Genomic DNA, 21,415 nt, shown 5'->3' with positions numbered 1-21,415 from the left:
CTGCTCTAGGAAACCTTTGAACGCTCCTGACTTGATTCTCTAGGAATTGCAGATGAAAAGAGTAAAGCAATCAAAAGTCAAGTGAAAGAAAAAGACTAAAACATCCTTGTGCTCCTCTGCTATCTCCTTCATTACTTTCTCACCTCGTATTTGTTGTCATAGCGTTGCTAAAGGAGATCTGCACATCTTCTGTCCAAGCCAGCTGTGACCTACTAGTAAATATTCAATAGAGCCTAGATTAGATTTTGCAATTGCAACAATTACAGCTACAAGGCTGATCTGGGTGCTGTATGCACAGGCTTTATTCTTGCAAGTATCCTTAGGAAATCTTGACAAATCTTATTTCTCAGTAAGGCTGAGTTTGGCTTCCTCTCCGCTCCCCACACATATCCTTTAGGAATAGCTGAGGATAATTTTGGAGAGGAGAGACTGAGGACAGCGACTTCCAGTCTTTCTTCTTTAGGGAAACAGCCCTATTTTGAAGGGATACATCACATCCTAACACTGGAACATGATTTTTAGAGTAGTGTGAGCAGCTCTGACTGAACTGAAGGAGCTGTTTGCTTTAAAAGGAAGCATGATCTTTGATGGTGCATTTCTCCCTGCTTCAGGATAAGCAATCTTGGCAGAGTGAGAGGGAGATTTTCAACACTCCTGGCATGAAGCATGAAAACCTTTTGCAATTTATCGCAGCAGAGAAAAGGGGGACAAACCTGGAGACAGAGCTCTGGCTGATCACAGCTTTCCACGACAAGGTAATGTATCACTGCATGCACATTTTGGGAAGGCAGAGAGGGAGCTGGTTGTGATACAGCAGGATTATAATCCCTGTAATCTATCCAGTCTGTTGCTGCTGGGCCATGACTCTGTGGGAGCTAAGAGCTCCTGCTCCCCTCCTTCAAAGGCCTTTCCTTTAGCTTTCAAGGCTTTTCTACACAAACAAAGGATGAATAAAGGTGGGACCTGGGAAGAGAGAGAGGCACAAAAGGCCACAGCTCACATCTGTATGGCCACTATCTCTTGATGTGTGTAGATGAGCATCGTGGGAGACAGGTTTTGCAGACCCAACTTGCCCCTTGCAGATGGGCTCCATGTTTGTTTTTGGGGCTTGGGGCACATCTCCTGTTTCGTGGATTGCTTTAGTTATAAAGCATGACTAGCACTTCAAACAAATGTGCAAATCTGGGGTTGAGCCAGCAGTGTTATCCCCCGTTAAATCCAAGGTCTACTGAGTCAATCATTGCCACAGCCAGCTGATACCATGCATCATCTTCTTGCATGGAAGGCTTTCCCCTCACTTAGGTCAGATGAATTGCTCTGGTTAAAGATGATTTTTTCCCTTCCTTACCTCTCTCCCCTTCCCTGGCAGATAAGTAGACATCAGGAGGTCTGTGCTGTCAAGGGCTGAAAACTCATGAATGCTTCTGATTTTTATTTCTTCTTTTTACTTTCACTAGTGATTTTTTCCTCCCCCCTGTTAAATCAAGGCTCACATTTCTCAAGCACTCTCTAAACCATTCTCTGAACTGATGACTTGGCACATCTGTCATGTAGAGGGGTCTACAACTAAGAACTGACCTAGTGTCCTGTTCTGCAGGGTTCTCTGACGGATTACCTGAAGGGCAACATTATCAGCTGGAATGAGCTCTGCCATGTTGCAGAAACAATGGCCCGTGGCTTGTCCTACCTTCATGAAGATGTCCCCTGGTGCAAAGGTGAAGGACACAAACCTGCCATAGCACACAGGTAAGGCCTCTTTTGTTGACACTATCTTTGAAATGATGTTGTTGAATGGAGGAGGAGGTTGTGCTTTTAGGAAGTAAAGGCCTTTTAACCCAATAAATCCTGTGCTATGACAAAATTTTTTTCAACCACTTATGAAATGGTGAATGGCAAGTAGGTGTCTTGCCTGTGAAATAGCATGGCTGGTAGTCGTTGATGAGGAATATCCAAAGGGTAGGTGCTTCCCTCATCCATCACCTCTTCCCTTGTGGTGGGAAGGGAATACTGGTTGCTCAGATCTGCTCTTTGATAGGACTTTGCTTGATAATATCATCACATTATAACCCCTGTATTTCTAAGGCTGTACCAGGAGCTGGACCCTATTTTTCCCTGTTTTACACTGATAACTCCACTGCGTGTTTTCCCACAGAGTTTTCGATCATTTGGTAAAAAAATGGAGAAACTGGAAACACAGAAAATGGCTGCTAGTTACATTTCCCTGTAGTTTTAGATGCTTATGAGAGACACCAGAGCAGGTGCCACCCTGCCCCAGAGACCTCCTGGCACACACTTCAACCCCCCTGGGTGGCAGCACAGTGGGGACAGCAGGAAAGCAGAAAGCAATGGGTTTAACCATCCTCATTGCTTTAGCCTTTCTCCAGCATCCCACACTGCCTGCCCTAGACTAAAGCATCTCTTCTGAGTGGTTTGCTGGTTGCAGGGCAGGATGGTGGAGATTTCCAGAAGGGATTTACAGGCTGTAATCTATGGCCATACTCCCCCACCGCCCACCGCATTTCATCTAGGAGGGACTTAAACCCCACGCCCAGCTGCAGCAATTTCCACCCAGCCTAGCAGGCCTGGCTTCATGGATGGCAGGATAATCCCTGGTGTTGCAAGGGTGTCCCTGCCCCCAAAACACCCCACCTCCCTAAACCTGAAAGTTTTGGAGAGCTAGGGGCTGTTGAAAGAACCTGCAGCTGCCTTTGTGCTGCCCCTGGAGCTGACCCCTGTGTCCCTGACATTTGTCCCCGTGGAATAAAGGCAGTGGTTTATAGAAGAAAATTCCTGAGGGTGGGGAGCAGAGGAACGCTATAGAAAGGCTTTAAAGCAACAGATCGTGCTCATTAGTGTCCCTGTCCATTTAGCAAGCGATAAAAGCTGGAGAATGCAGCATTTGTGGGAATTTAGCACATACCTAGTGGAGGAGGGATTTCAGGACACAAGGGATTTCCCTCGGATTACCCCACTCCTTTTAATTTTATTTTTAAAAGAAAACACTAAATGCATTTTAAATCTGGGGAGGGGGATGTTTTTGAATGGCTTCCCACAGTGCACATGGATGGAGATGCTGGGGTTGCCAGGTGGAACTCCCCAGTCACTGCTGGGCAGGGGTTCAGCCAACTCCTCTCTGGCCCCCGGCACTACAAGGAGGATTAAGGTTATGGAATCACTTGTTGGTGCAAAAGTGCCCCCACGTGGAAGCTGAAAATAAAATCTCCAGTGTTTCAATCGAGTTAACTCACCCGTTACTCATAGTCTGCTTGCTCTGTATTCCCTAGTTTGAAGTGTTATATTAAAAAAAAAATTTCTTTTTTTCATGCAACTTCTCTTTGTCAGTGACCATCCTAGGATGGTCTAATGCATATGATGTTATGGGAATTCCACCTGTCATGGCTTGGATTAATTAGGTCTTTCTCCCTGGCGAGGATGCATTTGCATTGCAGCTCAGACTTGCCATTTCAAGATGGTTTGTGGAAGGAAGGAAAGCATGGCAAAATGGGGCAATGTATGGAAATAGGGGGGAAAATGGAATTGCAAAGGGAAATCCCTGCATCCTGTATCAAGATCTAGGAGTTAACTGCTGCAAGCCCAAAGGGCACTGCAGGTGAGCAACAGCAGCACATGCCCGTTCAGTAATGCTGGTTTACATCTCGTTTCACCTTGGAACCACATTGTTCAGGCAGATTGTCTGATAATTTCTGTGTGGTCCTCACTGAGCCACTGCTTTGCAAAAATCTCGCGCACAATCTGTGCCATCCTGAGGGCATAATCCCCTAATGCTGAGCGAGCAAAGGCATTTATCCATGTCATTAGATGATGGCTGTTTCCTAAGCCTGTGGGGAAACTGCTACAGCATGGAAGCAGGCAGTCTCTAAGATGACAGGTAGTGGTAAATGCAGTTTTTCTGTGCAATGGAGGGGTACCAATGTTTGGGAGGCTCTGCAAAGCTGTGCTGTGTCCCTAGAGGTGATGGAGGCTGGTTTCTGCTGGGGTTCACCGGCTCTATGATGCCCTCCAACTTCACACCCACTTCCCCCATCTTAATCCTCAAGCCAGAAATGCCCATCATGCTGTGTTTAGCTTAGAAAGGATAAATCCTCTCCTCTGATATTTTAAGCTTGGAATCAGGGGCTGGGTGGCACAGGGTGATTTTTGCTTGCAGTGCTTTGAGCTGATGCTCTGGCATCCGAGGCCGCAGAGAGAGCCCCTTCTCTATGGTCCAGCAGTTTCTCTCCTCACAAAGAATTTTGACAGGTCTCTCTAGTGCAGAACAATCCTATCTGCCCTCATTAATTATTTTGTGCAGGCCTGCAATGTCCTGCAATCAGCAGGGTCACCGAGTGAATTGATGATAGGGAAATTATAATGCTGAGCATACAGGACAATTGCCATCTGCTGTCTAAGGTCTGTAATTTAATTAGATTGCCAAACATTCCTTTTCAGATGAAAATGCAGGAAGCCCAGGGAACAGGGCTCAACTGGTTAGGCATCTCAGTGTGATCTTCCTCCAACCCCCACCCTTTCCAGTCCCTGCAGATTTACCTGAGCTGCCCTGAAATGATCCTGCTGCAGCACAGGACTGACACAAATGTCCCCTTCAAACACAGACCCACCATCTCTACTGTGAATTCTTACACCTTCCTGCCAGCTGCCTGCTCCAGTCCTGACAGCGTGTCTGAGTGTGGCCTCACCCCCTTCCCTGCCTGCTTTCCAACCCTCCAAATTCCCCAGGGAAGATCAATCCAGCAATTACAACAGAAGGCTAATAGATGACTATGGCAAAAGTCTGTTGAAGCATATAGTCAGGGTGGAGAGAGTCTCATTAGCATCTGCTGATTTCCAGAAAGATCTAATTTTGTAGATAGGAGCAAACATCCTTTCTAGGATAAAGAGTAATGCACTCCCTTAACTTAACCTGCCTTGGTTTTGTTTTTGGAAATGAGAAGAGCCCAGAGGTGGGTGTCCAGAGCTGGTGCGTGGGGCAAGAAATGGTGCCTTATATACAGCTTGCTCTAATTAAAATAGTCCCTTCAGATCAGATTTTATTTTGAGATCAATCCACTGTGGAGTTTGGCTGACTCTGTGCTGGTCAGCTCAGGGCTGCTTGGTTGTGTTTTAGGGACAAGGGCAGGGAGGAGCAGCCAAGTTTGTCAGCACTGGCCATGCTGGGAAGCTGGGAAAGAAAGGAAGAAAGGAGCTGATTTATTGGGAACTGCTAAGGCTGTAGACATACAATGTGTTGTGCTGTAATGTGATTTAGACACATGCCATGATAAACCCTTCCCAAACTCACTTCTTGGCTTGTCCATAGGGACTTCAAGAGTAAAAATGTCTTGCTGAAGAACGACTTGACGGCTGTGCTAGCTGATTTTGGACTGGCTGTACGGTTTGAACCTGGAAAACCTCCAGGGGACACTCATGGACAGGTAATCATTACCTTTAACTTTCTTTAAAAGTTGTCCTTGCCATAGCTTCTCCAGAGTGGGGGCCAGTTTGTATAGATGCATTTAATTCTCTTTGAGATGTGTATTTTTCCATCAAAACTTGTGCTCAGACATAAATTGTGGGAGCTGCTTTAATCTGGGTGAGTGGGGAGGATGCTCAAACCCTTCTGACAGCTGTGCAGGTGAGGTCCCCCCAACCCTGGGGTCACAGGGCTTCCTCCTCCAGACACAGGGCTTGTTGACTTTATTGTTTCAGTAATAAATACTCATAGGATCAGAGAATCACGGAAGACCATGTTGGAAGGAACCTCAAGCTTCATCTGGTCCAACCTTTCTTGACCAAAGCAAGGCAAGACAGCTCAGCACCCTGTCCAGCTGAATCTTAGAAGTGCTCAGTTTTGGAGTAGCTACCACTTTCCTGGGGAGATTGTTCCAATGGCTGATTGTTCTCATTGTGCAAAACTTTCCCTTTGTGTCCAACCAGAATCTCCCATGAGTAACTTGCACCCATTGCCTCTCATCTGCTCCATGTGACTCCTTGTTATGCTCTTTGTAGCCACTTTTTAAGCACTGGAACACTGTGATAAGGTCTCTCCTCAGCCTTCTTTTTCAAGGCTGAATAAACCCAGTTCTCTCAGCCTTTCCTCATACAGCACCTTCCCAGCCCTTGGATCATCTCTATGGCTCTACTCCAGATGCTCTCCTGCCTGTCCACAACTTTTTTGCATAGCAGGGACCAAAACTGCACACGATAATCATGACATGGCCTGACAACCTTGAGCAGAGCAGGATAATGACTTCTGTCCCTGCTGGTGGTGCCATTGTTGGTGCAGCCCAGTGTGCCATTGGCTCTGCCACAGCAATTCACTCATATTGAGCTTGTAGCCCTCAGGACCTTTCCCACAGAGCTGCTTCCCAGCCAGGTGGATCCCTGTGCTGCACTCCTGGAGTATGTTTTCCCAGGTGCAATACCTTGCACTTGTCCTTGTGGAACTTCTTGCAGTTCTTGTCAGCCTGCTTTTCCAGCCTATCCACTCTTCTGCAGAGTGGCTGCCCCTACTCAGTTTGGTATCACCAGCAAGCTTCACCTGGATATACATGATCCCATCATCCACATTATTTATAAAGATTTTAAACAGTGTTAGGCCCAACGCTGATCCCTGAGGGACCCCACTTGTGACAGGTTGCCAGTTTGAGAAGGACAGCTGTTGGCCAGTCCCCACCCACTGCACAGACCACTTAGCTAGGCCATAACACAAATATTAAAACTCCTAAATATTAATATTAATACCACAATGCAAATATTAATAATCCAAAATTTATTGATTTAATTTTAAGAATTCAGCCAGGCTGGCTGCTTGGATGACCTTTGGCACAGCTGGCTGTGCACTGTGTAAACAATATACTACAATTTTTTGGGTCCTTAATTTTCTGCCTTGGTGTTGCAGCAAGCAGCCCCTCATTCTGCTCTCATGCCAGGGCACAAGAAGTCTGTCATCCCCTCCTTGTGCCTCCAGGGTTTTCTGAATTCCCATCTCCAATGCAGTTTCCCTTTTTTACCTCTGTCTCAGAAGGAATGAACATTCTTCTGGGTTAGCCTTCCCCAGCTTTCCTCATTTTTGTCACCTTTTCTTTGACTTTTTCAGTATTTTGCATGTCTTTCCACACCCTGGCTTCACTCTGTCTCACCTGCCTCAGGTAACAGCATGAACAGAGGAGAATTTCCTTAAAGGAATTAATTAAAGGTGTTTCAATTCCCATGTTAAAAAGGTGCTAATTCCCTTGCTGTCCTGTCCACTCTCCTACATTATGAGCTGTACTAAACATAACAATGCAGGAACTATAATGATGACTGAATCCCCACAAAACAAGAGGAGGTCTTTTCCAAACTATGGCAAGCCAGGCTTCATGTTTTACTACTCCTGTGGATGCAGAAGACTTGTTTTATCCAGGGCTGCCAAACCTTCTTACCATTTCAGGATATATAAATTTTTCTCTTCCCTGTTTTTTGGCTGTTTGGTTTTTGTTTTTTTTTTGTTTTTGGGGGGATTTGTTTATTTCTTTGTGGGGATTTTTGTTGGGTTTTTTTTTGAGGAGGGTGGTGAAAGAGGATTGAACTTTCAATAATTAGGATAACTAAGTCTGACTTGACCTCAGGGTGTTGTGTGTTTATACATTTTCCCATGCAGGGTGTTCTGCTGGAGCAACATGCAGTAGGATGCAGACCTGCAGTGTGCACTGAATGAGTATCACACTCACAGCCTTGCACTTTGGCTTTCTCCTTCATGTAGCTTATCTGGACTCCAGTGATCTTAATGAGAATTTGTGTCAGAAGAAACAGCTCCCCTTTGCTTTGTTTTTCCATCGAGGTGCACCTTTAGCAGCAGTGGCCTCCAGGCTAATGGAACCAGCTGTCACTCACCTCCAACCAGCAGAGGCTGAGGGGACCACATGCAATGTAACTTGAGCTGTGCTTTCTCTCTGTAGGTGGGAACAAGGAGGTACATGGCTCCTGAAGTGTTAGAGGGAGCAATCAACTTCCAACGAGACGCCTTCCTGAGGATAGACATGTATGCAATGGGACTGGTGTTGTGGGAGCTAGTCTCCAGATGTAGAGCAGTTGATGGTAAGTTGATCCTCTCTTCCCTGGGCAGGGCTCTATTTTAGTGTGGTTTAGTGGTCCAGAGAATGGATCTGTCTCTGTTTTAAAAAATAATAATAATCAACACCATATTTTTATAAAAAGCAGCTAACCCATTTTTCATTTATTTTTTAACATAAGCTGTTACTCTCTGAAGATAATAACCTTTCTAAGTTCTCAAGTCTCAAAGTGCTTGTTACTATGTTGTTTACTTTGCAAATTGCTGAGAACTCAGAGAAGGAGCAGGTGATCCCTCCAGGATGGATGTCCTTTAGTCCTGAGCCTGCTCTGTGCTGGCATTCTGAATTCCTGCCTGTGACCAAGGCAGGCTTTGTGCTCCAGAGAAGAGCCACACAGCTGGCTTGGCTGTCACCTCGCTCATGCAGGGCAGCCTGAATAGAAAGCACCTTAGTAGAATAGCAGGAACATGGGGCTGGAAGGATCTCCCTGGGTCAGCAAGCCTATTTCTCTGCTATCATTAGTTATTGATCTTTGACTTTTGCTGATCAGGCCCTCTCAACAGTGGGCTAGGGTTTGTTGTTTCACTTACAGCTTTGGAGGATCTCACTTTCTCCCAAAGGATCTAAAAGCGTGAACTTCATGGTGTCTCCTTTCTCAGTTTTTTATCCTCAAATGATGCTGAAAAGTGGGGCATCTTTTCTGTCCAGTTAGCACATCTGTCCTTTGGTGATCTTTGCCATGTGCAGGACCTCAGCCCTGGACAGGGAAGCTGTCATGTTATTGTAGTAGCTCCAAGGCTGCTTCCTCCAAATTTTTTCTTCTTGTATAGATATGGGTGCTCTGAACAGAATATCAAGTTCATAAAACAACAGCACCTCACCTAGACTTCAAATCTTTTTGTCAGCATTACAGTTGGGCTGAGGAGTGTGATAATAATTAAGATGCCTGAATAAGTGTGTTGTAAGAGAAGGTCTCTTCTTCAAAAATTTAGAGTCTAACCAGGAGGAGCAGGGAGTTAGGAGCACAGTAGAGTAAAACAGTGATACACAGATCACTCATGTAGGAATTGTCCTCCTCTGTTGAGGTGCCCCAAATATCCACTTTTGTTTTTCTTGTTATGTTTGTGATCTCCTGCCAATTCAGGCAGCTGAATACTCCAGGTGACACACACAGCACCATTAAATCAGAGGGAAGGCTTTCTTTGGGATCACAGTGAGTTTCACTGAGCCTCATCTGCACTTCTAGCTCAGCAGTGATGTTGTGTAAACAGCAGATTTAGCTTGGAGATCACCAGTGCAGCTCTTCATAGCCTGGGTTCCTCTGGGAGGAAAAGGAAAGTTCATAAGTGACCCTGTGCCATTCATTGAAGCAAGTGCTTCAGTTTGGTTTAGTGACTGCCATTGAGTAGACAAGAATACTGATAAGCTGGTTTAGGGATTTCATTCTTTAGAGTACCTAAACATCACATTGTTAGTGTCACAATTCATGACCAGATGAAGTGGTCAGTTCTTTTATTTTAGTCTCGAAGAAATATCTTCACTCTGGAAAGAGATCACTTCTTGCTACTGAGAAAGCATAAGTGATGCTGTGAAGCACCCTGAAAAGCCCAGCCAGTTAAGCTGGGCTGCTCTTTCTGTGAGAGCATCTATGCATTGCCAAAAGCCAAATGATGTTTCAATAAGCAGAAGTTATTGCTATCATCCAGCATCTGCACTGATACTCATAACAGTTGTCTCATTCCCGTGGCCCTGGGCAGTTCACAGCCATAACTGGTATAACTAAAGCGTTCAGAAATCATTTTATACTTAGGAGCTGGTTCTTGGGACAAGTGCATCTGGCTCCAGTGTGTCAGGGCTGACTCAAACCTGTGAACAAGCCAGATCACAAAGCAAGAAATTATAAGTGTTGTATATGCTTTACCTTGCTAGTCAGTGCTAAAATGAAATTATGCTCATGCTGGAACCTTTCTCTAGGTTATTGTGTGTTGAATTGCTATGTTAAAATGTGGGGAGGGTGAGCTGATTTGCTTTTTCTATTGAAATAAATCATGGATCACCTGGCAAACTTCCTCAAGGCAATGGTGGGATCCAGAGGCCTGGCTGAGGGTTCGGATTCATAACTCAGCGAGGTGGAAAATGCATGGCCAAACAAACAGCAGGGACAGCAAAGACCATTGTGCAGGAGGAATGTAAATCACATTTGTCTGCAGTGACATGTGAACGTCAGGCTTTGTTGCAGTGGGTGGAGATCGCTCCGGAGCTGCAGCTCACTCATGCATGGGGAGGACATGGCTCTGCAGAGGCCATTTCTACCCTAACCTGATTCTCTGTGTGCACCTTAGGTCCAGTGGATGAATACATGCTGCCTTTTGAAGAAGAAATAGGTCAGCACCCATCCCTTGAGGACCTGCAGGAAGTGGTGGTTCACAAGAAGATGCGCCCTGTGTTCAAGGATCACTGGCTAAAACATCCTGTATGTTCCCCCTGGTTAACAGTGGAAAATATTTTCCTGTGTGATGGGAAGGAGGGATGCAGTTATGCATTCCCAGTGTTAGAGAGAGTCAGCACTGGGGAATGAGGGGTTGCTCACCACCTTTGTGCTCCCTTTTCTGTTTATCTCTTGTACTTAGAGAGTGAACGAGCTAAATAATCAGCTAGTGCTGAACATGGAGCGTGTGGTGGTTTAGCAGGACTCCTTTAACATGGTGAAAGAATGGAAAACAAAGTCCTTTCATTAAGAAAATGAAAATGATCCATACCATTGGAGACACTCTCCTCACAAGCTAGATACCATCCAAGACTTGGAGCAGTTTATGGAGGCAAAATTAATTAGATATGAAAGCAAGCAGACAATGTAGCAAAATGCAGTGTGGGTTTCTCAGAGGTAGTTCATTTCAGGCTCACGTTTTTAATAAAAGAGCTGATTTTTCTTAGATTGGGAAGATGAGAGATGATGACATCTCACAGGACTTCAATAAGAAGTCAAATGGCTCTATTTTGACCAAACTGCTACAGATTTGGCTAGACTCAGGTGTACTAACTCATTTCCCAGTAGTTAGGGAGAGCTGTGCACTGTAGAAAAAGATGAGTGTTCCACTTCAAATGAGGGTTCAAATAAGATCTGCGTTCTTCAAGCACTGTTGAATTCAGTTATTTTGGGGATATCGAGAGAAGTGATTGCAAACAAAGCAAATGGTTTCATAGTAACTGATACAGTGCTGCCAGCTCTCACAGTTTTATCATGGGAATCGTAATACTTGTTGTCTTTTAAAGCTCTAACTGCTGAATCTTGGGATTTATTTTGATATTAGAAAAGCACTTTTAGGGCTGGATGCGACCAAGCTTTAGAAAGCAGAAGCTTAAAAAAACCATGAAAACACATATTTAAAGTAATTTCAAAGCTTATCTCGTGGTAATTGGCATACTGCGGAAAAAATACTTGTAGGTGTTTTTTAGAGTATTGGCTGTGTTGAATGGAGCTTCCCACCCTCTGCCATGGTGGTGCCCATGATGCCTTAAAGATCTAGAAATAAAACAACACACTTTCGAGACAATATTAATATAGGAGGTAGTATAAAAACTGGTCTTTAATTGGAGGCTTCAAGGGGCAGATATGGAAAAATCCCCACTCCACACAGGGTGAAGACAGTTTTATAAGTTTAGCAAATTAGCATAAGTAACAAGAATCCCCAGTGGAAACACAGGTGATGAGGTAATTCTCCCTCTTGGTTCAACCTCTTCTGGAGCCTGCCCTTGGTACTAGCTGTACTTTGTTTATGAGAAAGTGTCTTGGGGAGGGTAGCTTGTCCTTTATTCCCAGAAAAAAGCAAGATGGGATAGGAGCCTTTGGAATGTGTTTTGTCTTTCTGCCTCTCAGGGTAGGAAAAGCACTAGAGTTAGCTAGGAACTCTATAACTATACAACAACAACCCACAGAGCCACGAATATACATGAAGGAAATAAAACCCACAAATCACTCTGGCATCACCCAGAGCAGTTGCTGAAGGTGTTTTCTCCCCGTTGCTGTCCTCAGGGCCTGGCGCAGCTGTGTGTCACCATCGAAGAGTGCTGGGACCACGACGCGGAGGCGCGGCTCTCGGCGGGCTGCGTCGAGGAGCGAATCGCGCAGATCCGCAAATCCGTCAACGGCACTACCTCGGACTGCCTCGTCTCCATCGTGACATCCGTCACCAACGTGGACTTGCCACCCAAAGAGTCTAGTATCTGAGTCCTGGGTCCTGGTTCACTTTTGTCTTTCCAGACTCAGCGGATTTAAAACAAACAAACAAACAAAAAAAACAACAAGGAAAAAAAGTTTTAAAAAAAAACATACAAAAAAAACAAAACCACAAAAATTCAACAAACCCATGAATGCAGCTGCTATTTTATCTTGACTTTTTATTATTATTGTTATTATTATTATTATTATTATTTTGGATTGGATCAATTTTACCAGCACATTGCTCTACTGTATTAAAAAAATGGACATTTCAGCAAGCATTCAGGTGCCGACTAATGAATGCAGAAAAGGTGCAGGTACCTCAGAACCTCAACAAACTCACTTCAGTTGTTTTTATTTTATTCAGTTTTCTGGGTTTCTCTTTATCAGTCTGTCTTCTGAGCGGAGCATCTGTGACATAAAGCTTATGTGACATAAAGGAAAACCACCTACCACCTTCGAAAATGCAATGCTGCAAACTGTGGAGGAAACTTAAGACTGTTATATAAAGAATACACCTTCCTCAAAAGCATTTTTCCCCATTTTGGTTTTGGGTTCAGTTTCTTTTTTATTTTTTTTTTTTTTTTGGAAGTGAGCTTCAGAGAAAAACAGCAGATGTGTCTTTTACGGATCTAACGGGTGTCATTGTAACATGGAAAAAAAAAGTAACTGGGCAGAGAATGTTAATTCTTGATGGTAGAATTGAAGGGGGGAGCATAGAATAGGGGTGGGGAGAGTGACGTTGGATTTGGCAGCATTCGGGGAAACATCATTTGCTATGGAGCTACTTCTCAGGTAACCATTAGAGGAGGGGAAGGACATTTCTGGACAGAGTATTTACAGCCACAGTGTATGGAGAAAGCAGAGTTAAAGAGACGGTGGTTGGAAGAAAGGCACTTGTTTCTTCTTCCAGAGTCTGGGTTTGGGCAGTAAAAGAACAAAGCAGGACTGTAACTTTTGTTTTTCAATTCCAGGTAGGAGTAGGAAGGATGCTTTTAAGCAATGTCATCAGGACAGGTGGGGAAATGTGCTTGCAGAAGCACTTTGGTAAAATACTGGAATACGGGAAAATTTTTGCATCTCATTTCAAGTGTGAGTTAGTTGAGGAAATTTGGCCTTGGGTTGATTATTTGTCAGCCCAAGCTAAGGGTGCAGATGGTTTGAAAAGGAAAAGGGTGAAAACTGGGTATATAATTTTTTTTTTTTATCTCTCCAACTGGTTTCTTTGACGCTGCTTTCTCCTTACTCTGTGATGAAACTCTTTTGTCTTAAAGTGGTGCATATTCTAAAATACCGTTACTCTTATTATGCCATAAACTCGCTCTAGTCAGTGAATGTTCCTAATGCTGCTGATTCAACATTGAAATATTTTTTTAATTTGCAAAACATGCAATGTTTAAAAAAAAAAACTTAAAAGAAAAAAAAAAAACAAACACAAAACATACACACACACGTTACGTGGCTTCCGAGGTTTAAAATGAAAAAAAATTAAAAACTTCATGACCACAGACCACCTCAAACCAGAAATACCTCAGAATTTTCTACTTGTATGAGTTTTATTATATATTTTGTTAGTTGTGTTGTCTTGTAGTAAGTATATTTTAATGTAAGTTGGCTTTTATGACAAGGGAGTTTTAAAAAAAGAAAAAAAAGAAAAAAAGTTCCAAAATCTTTTAGGAAGTGCTACCATTTTTTTGTTGTTTTGTTTAATAAAGCACCATTGTAAATAACTGTATACAGTTGTAGAATAACTGCCTATATAAGGTACCTGGGCATTATTCACTCTTATTTGTGAAGGCTGTTTCCATTCTGTGTTATACTTTTTTTTTGGTCTGTTTTAGTGAAAGGACAGTACATCTTTTTTTTTTTTTCTTTTTCTTTTTCTTTTCCTTATTTTTTTTTTTTTACTTTGAATATAACATGAATTCTGTGTCTTGCTAGACTGACAAAGTTGTGTCCATTGGATGGCCAGATCTTCTAAATTTTTCTTTGTGTTAAGCCAAAATGCAGTCCTAAACTAATCACCCTGTAATGGAAATGTATAAAGTCTGTATTATATATAAATGAATTGGACTTCTCAACACTGCCAAATTATCAGTGTGCACCCTTGCACAGATATAATTTATTAAGCAAACAAAACCGCCAATTGGAGAAAATATAACAAAAAATTGAAATATATTTCTTGAAAAGTATAGCTTTAAAACCTAGAGGTCACAAATGAGGACATGGTCCTTTATCTTGAAGAGACATTAAGAGAATTGCCTTAATTTGTCTATCTGAATAAAGTCTTAACCTATTCTTTCAAGTTACTGAATGTATATTGCATATTAGTATGTACACACATGTAACTGTGTTTCCGTGTGTAGGTTTGAAAGTTTCTGTTTCTTGATGTGCTTCTGTTGAGAAAACCTTGACAAAACCAGACAGAATGATACCATTTTGACCCAGCCAATGTCCCTGGTGGCCATTGGCACCTTTGGGCCTGATGCTGCAACATACCTATGCTTAGCATTAAGGGTGTAGGTAGCTCTTCTGGTGTCACGACATTAGGCACTCACTTAATGTTAAGTGTGGTTGTAAATGTTTGCAGGATCAGTATTTTTCATGTTTAATACATTTCTGCACTGAGATTTATATGAAAATGTGACTATGTTTTAGAAGTGAAGTGATGTAAGGGTTGGGGTGGAGCGTAGAGCGGTTAAGATTGAGTGAATACTTGTTTCAAGGTGGGCTTGCTCCCTTTTCCCCAGGAATGGGAGCCAGTTCACATTGCTGCAGAAAGAAAAAAGCTGTACTGTCTTTTAACTGTTAATATCTGTTTGCTCTTCTGGATTTTTTCCTTCAGCGTTACGTATTATAGCTAAAACAGGCTTATTACAGCAGTTGCTTTTTTATCCTGATTTCTTTAAGAAGCTTTAAAGTATTTATTGAAAGTGCCATATGATTTTAATAGCCTATTAAACAGTGTATGAAATCTTCTCTTTTGAGAAAGCATAAACACAAATTCTCACATGTAGCTTATCCTACTGCGGGGAACTGCACGACTGTACAAACCTTGACCGAATGTTGATTGTAAAGTGTTACATCTTCCTGGTGTAATGGTTCCTTATAGATCATCTTGTCAGCAGGATTCAGAAACTGATCTGAAAAAGAGTTTCCAAATTGGGTGTGTGCTGAGTAACAAGGTTTATATGTATGTAGGTATGTGTGTCTTGCTATTGCGGCAGAGAAGGAAATCCTGAACTTTTGCTTATTTCCAAATTTGTACCGATTTGGCTGAAGCTGGTTTTTAAACTGGTATTTATTTATTTTATTAACAAAGACAAGCTCTGATTAACTTGTTGGTCTTTCAGCAGATGAGCTGTCAAGCAAGTAGTTCCCTCACCTTTAATCTAGCATTTGAGCTCTCATTGACAACATGGTTTTGGTTCTGTTTGGTACTGCAGAGGCTTTTTCCAGGTCAGGAATTGGGCACATCCATAGGTGTAGCGGTCATAAGCAACTGCAGCTCCTTTCCTCTTAACACTCCCTTGAACATGATGGTGGCAACACCTCTTTATGTTACTTCCAAAGCACTAAATTTCACTTCCCATTCACACTTAGAGGAAGCAGCTCTTGAAAAACTTGGCTGCAGAATTTTATTGGTTCACTTGAGAACTTCAGATGGAAGTTCTCAAATGAATATCCTGAGTTAAAATTTTCCGTAACTTTAAGAGCCAGTATTCTCCATCTCTCTGGTGTAAATCCCTTTTATGAATTTATTGCACTGGCTGAGCTGGTTTCCTAGGTGGAAAAAGTTTGAGTTCACATTTTTAAACTGAAAATGCCACAGGAACTAAAACTGGGGTGTTTTTTTGAGATGATAGAGCTATGACTTGCTGGTGAAATTGTACCAGTACAAGGCTGGAAATTGCATGTGGCTTATATTAAAATAGATGTGCATATTATAAGAGATGGCTATGAACCAGCCTAAACATCAGTTAAATAGTACTAGGCTTATTCATTATGATTAAGGATTTTAGCTGGTCCTGATCATTAAAAAATCTCTATTTAGGATAAAATAAACCCACTTTTTATTCTGCCTTGTTCTTCAGCTGAAATTCTCTTACAGAACATCCAGCGCTAGATAGTTACACCTATGGAAGTGCCAAGGTCTTTGTGTATGTTTGTTTCGAAGAGGTCTGTGAGTGCCCCCAGCAACTCCACTGCTTTTTCCTTGGGTCTCCTGGCTCCCTGCTGTTCCCACTTGAAGTCACTTGTTTCAGTGGAAGCAGATATTTCCAGGCTGGCTGGGTCAGGCCTGGCCATTAGGAATCCTGATGCCCCTTAGCATCGCAGCACTGAAATCGGAGAACACACGTTTTATTCCTCTTGTACTGCTTTCTAGGCAGATTGTCAGACCTTGCCCTGTTTTGCAGGGAAAAGGTTTGGTTTCACTTAGTGTGGAAGGAACTCGTATTGCAGAGGAAGGTGCTGGTTGATAAGGTGTGACAGTGCTGTTGCTGCAGTCCTCTTCAAGCCACACTCCGCTTGGGAAGTTGCTAAGCAGGAAGTGTCCCGCAAACTCTTATCACTTTTACATACAGGATATTGTTTGGTAACATTGTAAATATGATAGACTATATAATAGAGGAAAATAAGGACATTTTGACTTTTTTACTTTTGGAAAAATATATATATATTTTAGTTACATATACAAACAAAAATTCTACATTGTGTGAGAATTCTTTTATACCACAAATTATTTTTGTAATGTCTAATATGTTTCTGCAGGGAAAAGGGAGAAAGGTCTGTGTATGCACAGCAAATAAATAAAGAAATATATATATAATGTTTAAATTAAGTGTGCACTACATCAAAGTCTAGAGGATAGAACAAGTGTAGCCTGAAAACAGTTTGAGGAGCAAGTTTGGATGTACTTGGACATGCTTTGAGGATGGCACTGAGAATATGTTTTAGGTTATCTTGCATGTCACATCCCTTCTGCTAAAGATGCTTATTGCTTTTCTATGGCCATCTTCAGTTAACCCAGGAAGTGTTTTTTCATGTATTCATGTGAGTATCCATGTGTGGGCAGTGTGTCTTTTGGCATATGCTGTGGTGCTGCAGTGAGTTGTGAAGTCAGGGTGTTAAGAATTTACTGAGGCCAAATAGCTGGGCTGATCTCGCTCGCTGCCGTATCCGTTCATAGCAGCTGTGTCTGCTGCACTGACAATATGATCTGTAAGGAGCTGTTGCCAGTGGAGTCCTGATAAAACCAATTCCTAGAAATTCCTTCTCTCTAAAGTGACACAACTAATCAGGCTTCACCAGAACACACAGGTACGTGCTCTGTGTTCCCAAAATCAGATTTAACAGTCTGCGTTGGAGGCACTAAAGAAAAGGAGCACTGTCATGTCCAAAGTCCTACTAAAAAAAAGAGCTTTCAAAATCTCTGTAACCAATCCAAGGTATTCTAAAAGTATTAAAGAATAATTTTTAAAAAATGGGGTTTTTTAACCTTATTTTCCTTTGGACCTAAAAATTCACTCCAGTCTTTTTAGTCCTCTCAACTGCGATAGCACAGTGTCAGTGGGTGAGAGGTACTGAAGAAAGCTTTAAACCAAACAACACGTGGCACTGCCTTGGAGCTGGTTTGACAGTGTGCCTTTTGCAATTAGTGCTCACTAATTCAAGCAGCCTCCTGCAATTGTCAAGTCCCTCAGCTGTGTTCTGGTGAAGTCCTGGCCCTGTGGAAACCAGGGAGAGAGTTTCCATCCACTCCTGTGTGACCACAAGTGTGTGTGTGTGTGTTCCTGGAACACTTTCTAAGCACACCTGGTCCCTTACTTACATGGGACTTCCTTTTTCATGACTCGTTTTAGGGTGATGCTCAGTTCCCTGACTGAAGTAGTAGCCTATGGAATAAGCAGTAATGCTTTTTGTCAGGACACTTCCACAGAAAGAGATCATGCTTGTGTTATGTCCATCCAGCTGTTCTGAAATGTAATGCTATTCTGTTGTGCCTTTATTTTTCCATGTAAAAGCAACTGCTGTAAGCTTTCTTTTTCTTTTACTATTTTTTTTTATTTCTGTCTGAAAAACAACACTTTTCATTGCCCAGCTGTCATTTCTGGATGCAGTCTGTGATCCAGGTATTTCAAGAACCAATTACCTCAAACCTCATGTTAAACAGTATTGCTATCTGGATTCTCCTTGATACTACAATATTGTAACATACACAAACAGGAACCTTGCTCTATATGGGTGTTTATATATATGTATCATATACATATATCCACGTATATGTATGATATATATATGTAAATGGAAAGTGATCCCCAAGGACTGAAGGAAAAAAGCAAAACTTACTTTGTATTCCAATATTGAAACCAAAAGGGCTTCTCTGAAGCTCTATAATGGCATTGTGCTGGATATCTATAAAGAAAAAGTATTTTCTGAAAAGTGCTTCCTTTGTTAGCCTTTTATTTCAGTATTTCAGTGGGGCAGATGATGTGAATAAAACACTATTTCTGCATTTTTTGGCCCATTTTGAAGCAGAGGCCTCTTAATCTTTCCAGTAGTGAAAAAACCCAAAAACTCAGTTTATAACATTCCAATAAGGTTGGTATTGCAAAACTAAAACATGTTCTGGAAAAATTTCACAGCTTCTGTTTTTGTGACAAGGAAGGCTATTCAATTTTTCAATGTTTTGAGAAACTAAAGTTTAACCAGTAACCATCTTAGTCAATTAAAATCCTAATTCAGTAGTCACTGGCATCTCTGCATTGCTACCTCTGTTAAAACACCAAAATAAACCCCAAAACACAATTGAAATTAAAAATCCAGCCATGACAGAGGAGGAGATTGAGGCATCTCATAGCTCTGGAAGGTGGAGTTAGCACCAGAACAACTTTGTGGATTAAAAAAAAACCAGTATGTTGGCAAGACCTAGAGCCTGTTTGGCCCTTTTGCCAAATATTCCCAAAAACCAACTCATAAAATCAGACCTTCAACTATAGCAACTTCTTAATGGTACTTTGATGAACTCTGTTTAGGCCATTTTTTAGGGGGGAAAATAAAAGACCATTTTTTAAATTAACATTTTACAGTACATGTTCCCCTCCCAAATGTCTGTTTTTAAAAACTAACCATGTAGTTGATACAACATTAGTCTGTATTTTATTTGGATGGCATAGTAGCTTTCCTGTCCAAATACTAATGAATTTACTATTACTTGTAATTAATTTAATCATGGGTAATGAATGACTAGTAATTAATTTACTGTTACTAAAGGAAGAGAAAAAGATAATTCCCTTTCCCCATATTTTTCTTTACTGCCTAATGTTTCTATGGCTATTGATGGTTGATGATTATTATCTTTGGTAAATCAAAGTACTAAAATCTCCCAGGAGGAGGTATTTTGCAATGCTGCTGGCCTTCCAATGGAATAACTATGATGCAAAAATCAATCTGTTAGTGGGTGAGGATTGAAGGAGGTGGTTACTGCAAACTAAGTAACATTTTTGGCCTCAATTCTATGCCATAAGCCCGCACAATGCCATTGTCAATCTGTTCAAACTATCTGCTTACGAATTCTGCATGATCCTCATGATAGAGTTGAAAGCCTGATCTTTCACCTGTTAATATTTTCACATTCGTCCTTAAGTTTGACAAATTTTGTACTGTAAAGTTGACTTAAGTACAGTTTGATGTCAATTCTTGTGGAAAGAGCTTTCTGCATGTAACATTAGATGCATACAGTTAAACAACACAGCATAGTACAAAAACTCACAAGAAAATGTTTTGGCACCAGCAGGAAGAAATCTCACCCTAACCATTTGTCATTTTAAAACCATCTTATTGTAAGTTTTACCAGCTACTTCTAAATTTGTGCTTTATTTAAAGAAATAAAATAAAAATCCTAAGACTTGTCTAGCGTAGTGAAATATGTGTATATCAGTTTTAGGATAAATAGCTAAGTCTTATTACGCTGTGTTACTTAACTTGTATATATAGAGTATACATAAGAGTTTGCAGTAACCTGTTTCTCCAGGATTTCCAGTTGGAATGGATTTAAACTCAAACTATGAGATTAAGTAAATGATTTAGAAGATTGCAGAATAAATTGAGTGTAAATTACAGGAAGCTCTATCAGATGGTGAAATAATTTTTAAAGAGTCTTTTGGTCCTTGGCTCAAATTCACTAAGTACTGTTTGTATACCAAGATATGTGAAATGTAAATGTTGTAGGTTATATTTCACTCTTGTAGCTATAAAAATGTAGAACAGAGATAGCTTGTACTACTGAGTTAACAAAAGTTATACTAAAGTATCCTGTTAAAGAAAAAAGTATACAGAGAGTTAAGCTCGTTGCTGTAACCCCTTTTGGATTGAAGTGTGCTGATTTTTTATATATGTACATTTTATATATATATATATGTTCTGCAGAAGTATACATATATAAAATGTATGTATAAAATGGCCTAATGCAGACATCCATTGTATTGCAGTTATGAAATGAAGACATTTTGGAAAGAACATTGTATCATAGTTCATGAATTTGCAGTGGATCTTTGTTCCTTTTTACTGTGGTATTTTAGAAATGAGTCTCAAGTTTGAAATTAGATCTGCCAAGTTGGAGTTTTGCTGCTTCAGCTTTGCACTGGGTGTCCGAATAAACCAGTATGAATGTAGTGTTTGCCCTGTGTGAAGCAGCTACACCCCAACAGATAGGAGGAAAAAAACCTAGAAAGAACTATTTCAAGTTTATCTTTTTGTATATGAAAATAAACAGTAAATTACAAATAACTGTTTCCATTGTTGGTGTGACATTAAAAATCATTGTTATTTTATTGTCTTTGGCATCTAGCTGGAAGATTTCCTTTTTCATAGCTGAATGTTTTTGGTGTTTCAATGGCATTTCTGCTATCTAAAATCCCTAGAAAATCCTTGCAGAGGCATAGGTTGAGGCCTGCCTCTACTACCCATCACTTGCAAACACTTCCAAAGAGAAGTGGGAATTAGCTCAAATAGGGTCATAGAATGGTTTGGGTTGGAAGGGACCTTAAAGATCATCCAGTTCCAACCCCCCTGCCAAGGGACACCTCCCACTAGATCAGGATACTCCAAGCCCCTTCCAACCTGACCTTGAACACTTCCAGAG

At 41.5% G+C, this 21,415-nt stretch overlaps 1 protein-coding gene across 3 annotated transcripts in view; it reads left to right on the top strand.

Moving 5' to 3' along the window:
* Nucleotides 1-21,120, top strand: part of ACVR2B (activin A receptor type 2B) — a 105,181-nt gene extending 84,061 nt beyond the window's left edge. For all 3 annotated transcript variants that reach the window (XM_085050206.1, XM_085050205.1, XM_085050207.1), the window contains 6 exons: nt 612-755; nt 1,598-1,746; nt 5,318-5,432; nt 7,938-8,076; nt 10,394-10,524; nt 12,085-21,120. In XM_085050206.1, the coding sequence (XP_084906332.1) occupies nt 612-755; nt 1,598-1,746; nt 5,318-5,432; nt 7,938-8,076; nt 10,394-10,524; nt 12,085-12,279 (873 nt within the window). In that variant the 3' untranslated portion in view covers nt 12,280-21,120. The remainder of the gene's footprint in view (nt 1-611; nt 756-1,597; nt 1,747-5,317; nt 5,433-7,937; nt 8,077-10,393; nt 10,525-12,084) is intronic.
* The last annotated feature ends 295 nt before the right edge of the window (nt 21,121-21,415 follow it).

This window comes from Lichenostomus cassidix, chromosome 2 (assembly GCF_008360975.1).
Source record: "Lichenostomus cassidix isolate B80296 chromosome 2, HeHo_3.0, whole genome shotgun sequence".
Classification (NCBI taxonomy): Eukaryota; Metazoa; Chordata; class Aves; order Passeriformes; family Meliphagidae; genus Lichenostomus; species Lichenostomus cassidix.
This window is presented reverse-complemented; position numbering and strand designations above follow the sequence as displayed.